An 11467-nucleotide genomic window follows, 5' to 3' on the forward strand; every position below is an offset into this window, starting at 1 on the left:
GTGACACTTTTAACTGCACAACTGCTCCAATATTTACTGTAACCTTTTTACAGTACATTTACAGTTCTATGTATTTGGTTAGTGTAGGCTTTAAGCAAGGTTTGTAGCCTGAATCTAGGCTTTCTCACGTGCACCCATATAGTGAAAATTCCAGCTCCACCCCTGGGCAGGGCCAAAGTGGCCACTGTGAGGTGATCAGTCTTATCTCTGTGGGAGAACACAGATGAGCACAGAATTGGGGGAGGATAAGAAAAAGACTTCATAGGACAGAGTTTTGATTACATGGGAAGATGCTCCTACCCCCTCAGAGGTCTAGGGACTGAAAACTTCAATTCTGGTAAATGCCCTTGGTGAAGCAGTAGCTTTGCTGACACAAGTCACACAAAGTTTCTAATACAATGTGCCAAACGAGGTGGCAATAGTCTAAGCAGACCTTTGTTAAGGAGAACATATTATGATCTAAATCATGTGTCTTCAGTTGAGTAGTGTGTCACCATTAAATGAATCAATGACATGGGATCCAAATAGTTCTTGGCTCATGTTAACACTGAAGAATATTTTTATCAGATGCAGCTGATTTGGACAAGGTACCCATCTGGAAAGTTTGATAATCTTGAAGAATTTTTCATCTCAGCTATGGTGTGGAGAGCTTGGGCAGATTTCAGTTGTGAGTGGAGCATGCTGGTGTCAATGTTATTCTCAAATGTATTAGCAAATGCAGTAACAATAGCCATATCTAGAAACTCTGATTATTACAAAGTAGGTTCCCTTGTCTTCTGCTTTGGAATTGGACAAATCCGGGCAGCAATTTAGAAACCCATGGGACATTGCTCTGAATGCCCATTTCAGGTGCTAATACCTTGGCTTTATGCAGTGTGGCTTCCCATTCATTTTTTTTAACTGCAGCTTGTCCAGGAGGGGCTTTGTGTTGCAAATGAGAACCTTCCTTGTGAACAACTGCAAGTGTTGCATTCAACACAATCATTAATGTGGCCTGATACAACTTCACCTTTACAAGCTCTCGGTACCAGTAGAGCCAACAGGTGATAGCATATATTTCAGTTGTGGGACTTGTGCCCCTGCTACTTTCTATAAATAATTTCTATAAATACTACAGAGCTCTTGACCACTCCATAATGTCCAATGAGAGGTAGCCAATGAGAGCAGTGGTCCTTACTATACAAAAATACAAAATCACTGCATCTTTTGGTTTACCCTTACCTGCAAAAGCCACACAGTTTCCATATAACTAATGCAATCTCCTTCAACTCAAAAACAACCTAGCCTTCATGAAAACATTGAGTTAAAATGACATTTTAATGAATATTCGATTTTATTGGCTAAATTTCACATTGGTCAGGAGTCATACAATTCCTAAAATTGTCTGAGATTTTGTTTTGCTCAATTGTAAACAAATATATGGTTGGCCTATACACATTTGTTCTTTTCATGCAGTACCAGTAGCCAGCTGTATTAAACTGAACCTACATGCAGCTTTACTTAACTTGATCCAGTTGACAGTTAGGAGGATGGAGCAGAACCTCGATATAATTGAACACCAATGTCAAAAGATACATTTTCTTTGGACATATTTTATTTTGTTATGAGAAGGAAAAAGCTCATGTCAAATATTTTGTTTCTTCCTTTTTAATAACATCCAATAAGACACTGACACTTTATTAACCATGCAACAAAGGCTGGTATATTTTTTGTCGTGGCAATTTGCTTGCCTAATATAAGCAAAGGATACAAGGAACAACAACAATCATTACATGGAATGAGTGCTAATCTTTGCACTTAGAAAGGTTTGGAAAGAAGAAGAAGAATCTGGAGCAAGATGTTCTGCTGGATAGGTAAAATCTTTGTAATGGCAGTGAAAGAAATGATTAGTTGGATGAAAGAAGTCAGAAATTATATTCTGTGGTATGCTTGATGGCCACTGAATATGCAGATACAGATTCATATACAGATTCAACTGAGGGAAGCAGGCACCTATTGGGGGATTTGTTAACAATATGTTGTGATTTGTATTTAGACTGACTCTCCAATAATTACAATAATATGGTCACTGTAGATGTTAGAATTCTGTAGCTGATGGCTGTTTAAAACTGAATATGAGAAGCTGCTGTTTAAACCCCCCCCCCCCCTTTTTTTTTTTATAAACCAGCCTGAGAAAGTAGCGATTATGATGTGTCTTGCATGATGATGATGTGTGTATGTGTGTTCCACTTAGGAAACTTGTTAATGACTGTGCCAAGAAACTAAAAACATTCTGTTGTGGTGTTTTTTAGTTGAAGGGAGTCTCTTCTCTGTGATTATTTCTCTTGGGTTTTGATTAAGTTGAGTCATCTTAAGTGAGATGTCATCTTGTACTGAGTGCATACTATTCTGGTGTCATCATTTGAATATCTTCAGGGAGCTATCATTGACTGAAAAAAAAAAAAAAGATGATACAGAGAGAAAAGCCTTGGAGGAGGAACCGTTTTGAGGACTGCTAAAGAGGACAAAATCCAGTGTTTCAGACGCTTTGATCAAGTTGATTTCATCAGTACTTCATCAGATACTTAATCAGTTTTAAAAGGGAGTGGTGATGTGCGCTTTTGTTCCTGAAATAGGCTTAATTTGCTAATCCAGGTTTATTCATAAAGCCTTCAGAATTACTGACCATTAAACAAAGGACGTAAACAGAGAAAGGCTCGTCCTCCACATTTCCCCACCCCCAAAGCGAAAAATATATGAGGGGAAGGCTACGTGTGACGAAATCACTTTACGACAGCTACTAGCTTGCAACAAAATTTATTTCCGACAGTGGCTCGAAGGCGCCTCGGCAGTGAATAAGCCTTTTTCGGTTATCTCTTTTTATTTTAGTAATAAGTATTAAATTAATGTAATACCGACAATTGATTTAGATAGTTATATTAAACGCGAGAGTAAACGTAGGTGTCGTTTTTTTGGTCATTTTAAGACACGCGAGACCATTCGCTAAAATCAAAGTTGAGGCTCGAGGCCCACGAGCTTGCACGAAGAGCTTGGAAAAGTTTTGTTGTTGTCATGTGACGAGATACGTACGTGCTGATAAAGTGTGGCTATCTATTTGTATATTTTACTTTCACATATTTGATTTAAGCGTTTAACAGTTTTTTTTTCAAAGAATGCCTCAACCAAAATATAGGAAGATTGCTGTGTTGGGATACCGATCAGTGGGTAAGTTGGTTTACAATTGTTAACTTGGCCAATGGCCTGCTTTTGTAGCTAGGAAATTAGCAAGCTAATAATGGTGACTTAGCACTAGCTAGCTAAATTGCCGTCCTTACACTCTTAAAAACGTGTGTAATTATTACCTAGATTAGTCAGAGGCTAAAACATTGGCAGTGGTAACTAATGAATAGTGACAAATGTGTATTGAATATACACAGTCTTTCGATTGAAATGAACTTTCCAACCCATCTAAAGTTAGCTAGCCGGCTAGCTAACGTTACTACTCAACTGCCTAGTCAAACACTCGCGCCCATACGAAACATGCCGATTCCGCATAGCAATGCCAGTCACATGTGGTATTGGATAGCGCTTGATGCGCATTATTGTAAGCTTTAATTGGACACAATTGCCCTTGAACGACTAGTTGCTATAAAACTTTTTAAACTTATAATCAGTGATGATATTTAACTTTCACCTTTTGACCCCTTAAAAAGGAAAATCATCTCTAACGATTCAGTTCGTCGAAGGACAGTTTGTAGACTCCTACGACCCTACAATCGAAAATAGTAAGTTGCTTTAAAGGGAAGTTATATGCAGAAATATTTGTATCTTGTATTGTTTGTCTGGATGTTGTGATATAATGTAGATTTCTTAGGTTCTCAGACCTTTTGACTTTTTTAAAAGCTCATTTCTAACTCAACGTTAACAAGGGCAACAATGAATCATACAGCCTTTCACATGCGTTATATTAACCAGTTCCTATTTCTGCCATTATAGCGTTTAATAAAATGGTGTCTGTGAATGGACAAGACTTTAATCTTCAACTGGTTGACACTGCTGGACAGGTAAAAAAAAAAATTGGTGGGGTGGGGGTGTACTGTACTGTACCAAGAAAAATATAAAGAATATTGTCATTTCAGCAAATGCCTACATTTCTAAAGAAAATTTCCCATTGCTGTGTAACCAATATATAAATGGTTCATATGTGAAATAAACAGATCTTACTGTGCACCATCACGTCACATTTCATAAGCCTTGCTAGAACAATACCCACACTCCTGATTGCTATATTAGTCAGCATGGTCTCTGGGCATACTTGTGCTGCTGGGCATACTTGTGGCTTAGTCTGGGCATACACTACATGTTTTTTAAAATCCTAACAGATTGTAAAAACAGAGTATCTTGCAGTTAATGTCTTTCATAAGTGCGCACGGACTCAGATCAGGCAAAGAACCAGTATCACGCACACAACAAATTTCATTACAGCTAAGAATATCCATGGAATCACAAATCTTGAGAGAATCTGTGGAATACTGTTATTGCATAGCAAAACCAAAGATGGAGGTAAAAGTGTTGGATCTTGCAGACCTTGTTTGTGCATTTACATGCACATACAGGATGCATAAAAAAAGGGGGGGGGGGAAGACAGACTGATCATTCTTACAGAAGACGTTATAGAGACACTCATACATTTGCCAGAATAGTAGTAGCTCATCTTTGTGTTCCACTTGACTTGTGCCTGTCTATCTCCTTGTCATTTTTATTTTATTCTTCCAGTGCTCGCATTGTCTACTGCCAGTATTACTCATTAAATTGTTTTGCTAACATTGCATTGTAGGATCCGTAAACAGTTTGAACCATAAATATAAAACATTTGATATTGGTGGATGTCTGTGCTGTCAATCCCTTGCGATAGAGCTACTGACCTTGAAATTTATTTCAGATTGGGAAGATTTGTCGGAATTAGTATCAGTACAGTAGGCGTAGGTTTAGTCTGGTCTTGAGGCGTTATGCTATGCATCGTAAAGTAGCAAACTAACAATGCAGCAAGAGAAATGTCTTGTGTACAAGCCAAGTCTCTCACCTGTATCAACATATGATTTCAGCTGGTGGCCAGGTGTTTGTTGCTAGTCAGATGTTACAAGCCTGCTTGTTACTGTATATATGAGTATGTGGCAGTATTGCTAGAAAGGCCCTGTATTGATTGTCTTTTTGTCTCTTTCAGGATGAGTATTCCATTTTCCCACAGTCTCACTCAATGGACATTCATGGTTATGTTCTGGTATACTCTGTCACTTCAATGAAAAGGTTAGTGCTCTGCTTGCTTTAGTTCAGATGATGTCTCCTGTAGTAAATCATGTAGTATGGTCACCATAAACATGGAGTTTATTATATCTTGGTTTTTCCTCACACATGTAACTTTCACTTTTGATGTCAGCTTTGAAGTGATTCAAATTCTTCATGACAAGCTGCTTGACATGGTTGGAAAGATACAGTAAGTATGTGTTTGCGCTTAACGTGTGTTAAATGTGTGAAACAAAATGTGGTTATGAAATATTGTTTGTTTTTCCAGGGTGCCTACTGTTCTGGTTGGAAACAAAAAAGATCTTCACATGGAAAGGTAAACATGAAGAGGCTGATCAACCTCATGTTCAAGGCTTGAACATGAGAAGAATGTTTCATCCAGTCTTACAACTTTAATTTCTGCTTCAGGGTGATTAAACCAGAAGAAGGCAAGAAGTTAGCTGATTCTTGGGGTGCTGCCTTTATGGAATCGTCTGCTAAAGAAAACCAGGTAGTGTTTTAACTTGTTAATGTATTATTTTTATTAAATGCTATTTTTAATGAAAGAAAAGGGTATCTTATCACAGGATAATTGTGTTCAAATACATTTGAAATGTACAAATTGACTTTGCAAAGGAGGCAATCAGCAGTAACATACAATATATTATTGCACACAGTCACAATTATATAATGTAACAGTTATATGCACTTGTGTCACAGACGGCTGTAGAGGTTTTTAAGCGGATTATTCTGGAAATGGAGAAAGCAGATGGAAATGCCCAATCAGAGGAGAAGAAATGCTTGGTGATGTAGGTGCTGACTCCCTTTCAAAGACATACGGTGAATGCTCCCTGGCCACAGTAAGGGGAGATGACTTCTCCAGCCAGCATGCCACAGTATGGTGGGGCTACAGGTCCCAAATCCCACCCACTTCCTCACAGCAAATGGGACGGTTCTTGTATGAAATGAAGAAAAACACAGTAAGTGAGGAGTTGTCCAAAACAAAAGGGAGAAAAAAAACCAAAAGTATCTACTGTAGCCTTAATTACACTACTGACTGTTTGCAGTTAAAATGCTTAAAGGTCCATTCAAAGCACAATTTTGCTAAAATGGGGATTCTGGAGCCACCAAGATTTTATTAAAGCAATGCCTCTTAATTTAGACTTAATAAACTGGTAAATGGTGATTAAACTGATGCAGCCAACTACTGTTGGCTAAAATGCCTGACACAGTTTGCGGCAATGAATGAAAGGTGTTGAAACGTGCTTTATGTATACATGCATAGGAGTGTTTACATACAGTGGTAATGTGGGCAGATGTTACTTTTGGTTTGTGCAGTATAAGCACCTTGCCTCACCTAAAACCCCACTTTAAGTACATGGCGAGTTGAGCAATCCCACATCTATTAGTATAGCAGGTGGCATGTGTTTGTTTGTTTGTTTTGTTGTTTGGGGTTTGTTTTTTTTTTTTCAGTGCCACCTGTAGCTGGAATGTATATGCACCTCAGTTGCCTTTTACAGTAGTTGCTGTGGCAACAAAACAACTTTTTGACTGTGTTTCAGATGGTTCACTCTGTTCCTGTGCTGAATTCATTATTTTTATTCTCAATTTTATATATATATATTTTTTTTTTTTTTCACTTGACAGAATCTTTCATCCTAACTTTTCAAGGGCATATGATTTACTAAAGATGTATTGTCGCAGTCAGTGTATGCTTGGCCTTTATTCTGTTAGTTTATCTTTTTGGTTCCTTTTTCAAACGCCAGTTTTTCCAAGTTAAGTACTTCATCCTGCTGCAATTGATGTGTGTCATATTTGTGGAAATTGTACTAAGAAATAATGCAGAAACGTTCTGCGAAACAGATACTTGCTTCAAAAGTCTATGGAAGCTAGATTCCACCATAAACTGACTTTTGAATAAACAAGAACCTCAAGTTCCCCAGTGTAATGAATTCTTCAGGATTAGTGTGCTCTTAATCTGTTTTAATTTCAGTTTGGTTACTTTGTGAATTTAGCTAATTGGCAAGTGCATATTAACAATCTCATATTAAATAAACATCTTTAAAAGTAATTTTAACTAAAGTAACTCCATCAGGCTGGGTGTTGATCAGTTTAAAGATTTTATTTGAAGTCATAAATGTATTTTAAAGATGGTTGGCCAACAGGAGCTGAAACAAGAGCTACCAATGAAGTCGTGAGACAAAGTAGTTTGGGGTCAGGAGATGCGAAAGTCAATAAACCAGACGAACAATGATTAGGACTTTCTAGTGTAATTCCTGTCTTTCACTTCTCCATCCCAAACTGCAGTGTCACATTACTGGTAATTCCATTTCTAGATTGTCTTCTAGATACATGGAGCTTTAGAGAATGCTGGTCAAAACATCCATATTATGCAATCACATATTGTCTTAAGATTTAGTACGTAATGCTCCTTTAAATAATTTGGTGGTGTGTTGGGTTGTTTGCTTGTTTTACACTTCCTCTGTATACTAGAAGTGAAAAGATGGTTGTTTGAAAATGCATTACCAGTATGAAGGTCATATTTCCTCTGCAAGCTAAGACACTCTGCAAAACTGTAAACTGCTAAAAATAGAAGTATAATGCATTTCAGGTGGTTTGTGGCATAGTTTACACCTGATTGGTTTGATTTTGCTTCCTGGAAATTAGCATGTGGTATTTCTCTAAACCCAAAGCATCAGCCACACTTAATTTTTCCTGGTTTCGGGTAGTGGATACCAAAGCCTAATAAATTCTGATACCATAATAGAATCTGGTAATGCTGTTAAGTGCCTTACCTTGAACCACCTCCTGTTCTATACCCTTATCTAAACTGTTATCTTCCTGTCCTCTTCCTGCGCTGTGAAATCTCGGGAAGACTGCTCTCTCGTTCAATGCGAGAGAGTACAAAAACTTCATTGATTGATTAAAGAGGAAGACACGTGGGGTGGTGTTCAGATTTCCGTGTAAATTTTTTTTTTTTTTTTTTTTTTTTTTTTTTCCCTTCCCCACCCTACAGAGTAACCTGGTTAATAACTTCCCTTGTTTTGCTATTACAGCATGCTACATAGACCACATTGTCTGGATCTCATTATGAAATTGTTAGATAATAAAATATATACGTTCTCACAGGTTCATTTGAAAACAATCATGTTTCCACTTTTGGCATCGCTTGATATGAAATGGATAATTATTTCTGTTGGTCAACATGCTTCTGCATGAGGAAGGGCAGAGTTTCTTGGCACAAAATATACATCCCCATAATTTACATTGGTAAAACATATAAGGGGAGACAATAAACATAAATAAATCCCCAATATCTGGTCTGTTGTTTCAGGCTGCCAAAATCCCTTTTTGGACATAAGAATTGACATCCCCTAATTGTTCTAAGTTTCAGGTCCTCTTTCAGGGTTTTTTTCTCCTTTGTCAGTTTGTATTCATGGTGAATCTATTGTAATGCACCAAAAACACCCATACCTGTGCTGTGGGGGGTTACAGTTCATGCAGAAAATCATGCTGTAAACAGTTTTGTAAATACAAATAAACAATACTCCTTTCCATCCTGTTTACCTGGTGTTCTTTGGTGACCGTGATCTTATGCAGAAACCATTCATTTATGTGAGCAAATGTATCCCCTTTATGGTCTTTCCTTGCCCAGTGTCTGTTTTGTTTGATCTCGGGTATTTAACTGAATTTCTAGGTACTGGGACATGGCTTTGGTGTAAGTCTAACATCCAGCACCTGTAGTTTCTTACAAAGCAACAGATAGTACATGTTGGGTACATGTACAGTGGGTTCCTTTAATTTCCTGAGGAAATAACTTTATTACGGTATTGTGCTGATGCAGTGTATAGGTCAGTTTTCCTTCCAAAAACAGGTTACCTATTGTAAGTGCAGAATCCACACAAACACACTCTGTTGCAGAGTCCATTGCTTAACAGGCATTATTTACCTTAGTAATACAAATACAACGGGCTGGCTGTTAATGTCGCTATTCAATATATACCTTCACCAGGGTTGCCATGTTGTGTGGATACCCTGAATCTTATCTTTTTAGGGATGTCTAGGGCACCCCATCATTTGTATAGGAGATGGTTAGCTGCTACACAATTGTAACTTATTCCAGAAAGGAACATCTCTCCAGTTTTAAAAATTGCATAGTAGTGCTGGTGGGTATTTACTGACTACTATTATCTAAGTGTTCTTTGAGCTTCCCTATTGTTGGTCACCTCAAATTATTACCTCGTAAGAGAGGAAGTCATGGATGACTTTAAAAAAAAAAAAAAAAAAAAAAAAAAAAAAAAAAAGCACGTGTTACTTCACTAAAATGTGAACCAACATTTTCAGTGTAAAGTGAAACACCTTTCTGGCTTTTTATTATGCTGCTAGTAAAACTGCAGGCCACTATTCATTTCCTTGCTTGTTTTTTGTATTATGTGGATAACGGTAAGAGAACAAAACTGGAATATCCTTTATTTAATTAGTTTTTTAACTTGATCTTTTGTGTGGACCGTGAATTTTTGAATACATAAGTTTTGGTCAGGTTTAGCTCTGTACTCCAGCACATTGAACCTAAGATTAAACAATGACTTAAATTAAAGTATAGACTGTCAGCTTTAATTTGTATGCATGTAAAAACCAGATTAATCCTAATGAATAAGTCATTTACAACGTAATCTTCACATTTTATGGGGACAAAACTAATTGGACAATTGCACTGCAGATGTTGTGTGCTGTGTGCAGTTACATTAAGAGAGCTAACAATATATACATTTACAACAGACACTCTTATCCAGACTGACTTACTTACCAGTATAACAGTACGTCTTCCCTGGGAACCAAAGCCATAACATCTATGTTGCATATTTCTATGTCTATGTATATGTCTATGTTGCTAGCACCTTGCATCTAACTGCTTTACCAGGTGAGCCACAGAAGAGCTGCTTCTAAGTTCAGCATTTGAATTTGTCAACTGGGGATCAAAGAAGTGTCAGTCCCGAATGCCACGCACTGTGTCAAATGATAAGTAATTGGGATCACAGCCAAATATTAGTAAGTGGTACACCATTAAGATGAGAGAATCCACCAGTGACCTTAAAACAGTTCAGTGTGGTTCATAAAGTGTATGTGACGAATAAACCAAACTTGAAACTTAAAGTGAGTATCCCTTCAAAAAAACAAAACAAAACAAAAACTTGGATTTCAAAAGAGCTCAGCTGTTGTCAAAACGCAAACACATTTGAAACAAAAGTGGTGTTTGCTGCAGGCTAGCTGTTAGCCAAGCATACCAAAACCACCATAAAGTGAGAAAGTATGCTCCAAAATGACCCTATACTGTATGAACCACGTTACTAGTCAAGAACAGAAAGGTCATAATGAAATTGGTGGATCCAATATGAAAAGGCCAATATCTTTAAAAGTTCCGTGTGCTGGAGTATAGAGTAAAAACAAAAATCGTCCCTTCAAAAAAATAACAAACAAAAAAAACATTAGCTTGGATTCCAAAAGAGCTCAGCAGTCATGTCTCCAGGTTGAAGCGCTTACTCTAAACATTAGATAGTCAAAGTAAAAAAAAATCATGTCAATTAAGGAGCTCTTTATTAGTTTCAGGAAAGATAACTTATTTAATCTTATACATTTAGCAACTGAAACTAAAGGAGCATCATAACTTGCACAATTTGAATATTGTTGATGTCAACATCAACGCACTAATGAAGCATATTTCATAATCATAATCAAGAATTGCTTATATCAGACCATGTACAGCAACAACACTGTGTTAAATATTCAAATATTCAAATACTCAAATAGTCAAATATTCATAGTCATATTTGACTATGAATGTTTAGTTACTGTGGTATGAACTGCAGTCTAATTTAATCAATTTTAATAGCCTAGAGGTCCAGTTACAGTATATCAGTTTGTAGTTGCATGTGTATTGCCAATGGGTGCTAAGAACATTTATTTCACGGTGGATTAATTGTTTAGTCCCACTTTTTAATTCTTAGTTCACAATTATTTGCAGTGTATAGAAACACTGTTAAATAAGGAAGCATTTATGATAATTGTGTAAGCAGATAAGAGTGGATAATTCAACTGATCTAAAAAAAAAAAAAAATCCGAGTCTAGTGTAATGAACGAAATGTTTCTAATATGCATCTGAGGGGAATTTGTTCGAGGCATCTGGCAACTTTGTTTCTCGCGCAGA

The 11467-nt window shown here is 37.0% G+C and overlaps 1 protein-coding gene across 2 annotated transcripts; it reads left to right on the forward strand.

The window, feature by feature from the left end:
• Positions 1-2785: 2785 nt before the first annotated feature.
• Positions 2786-8819, forward strand: rhebl1 (Ras homolog, mTORC1 binding like 1). Of its 2 annotated transcripts, XM_027005018.3 has the most exons (8): positions 2786-3204; positions 3693-3764; positions 3976-4043; positions 5204-5286; positions 5417-5473; positions 5552-5599; positions 5692-5773; positions 5983-8819. In XM_027005018.3, exons 1-8 carry the CDS (start codon positions 3153-3155, stop codon positions 6073-6075), a joined length of 555 nt encoding a protein of 184 aa, XP_026860819.1. In that variant the 5' UTR covers positions 2786-3152; the 3' UTR covers positions 6076-8819. The 2 variants fall into 2 exon arrangements, with proteins under 2 accessions (XP_026860819.1, XP_081574413.1); XM_081718287.1 differs by lacking the exon at positions 5417-5473.
• The last annotated feature ends 2648 nt before the right edge of the window (positions 8820-11467 follow it).

This window comes from Electrophorus electricus, chromosome 7 (genome assembly GCF_041902795.1).
Source record: "Electrophorus electricus isolate QZ-2024a chromosome 7, ASM4190279v1, whole genome shotgun sequence".
In the NCBI taxonomy this organism is placed as follows: Eukaryota; Metazoa; Chordata; class Actinopteri; order Gymnotiformes; family Gymnotidae; genus Electrophorus; species Electrophorus electricus.

Excerpts from the sequence above, each read along its gene's own strand:
- rhebl1 (XM_027005018.3), top strand. The coding sequence starts at position 3,153 with ATGCCTCAACCAAAATATAGGAAGATTGCTGTGTTGGGATACCGATCA. Across the intron at positions 3,205-3,692 it reads GTTGGGATACCGATCAGTGG|GAAAATCATCTCTAACGATT; the intron begins GTAAGTTGGTTT and ends CCCCTTAAAAAG. Across the intron at positions 5,474-5,551 it reads GACATGGTTGGAAAGATACA|GGTGCCTACTGTTCTGGTTG; the intron begins GTAAGTATGTGT and ends TTGTTTTTCCAG.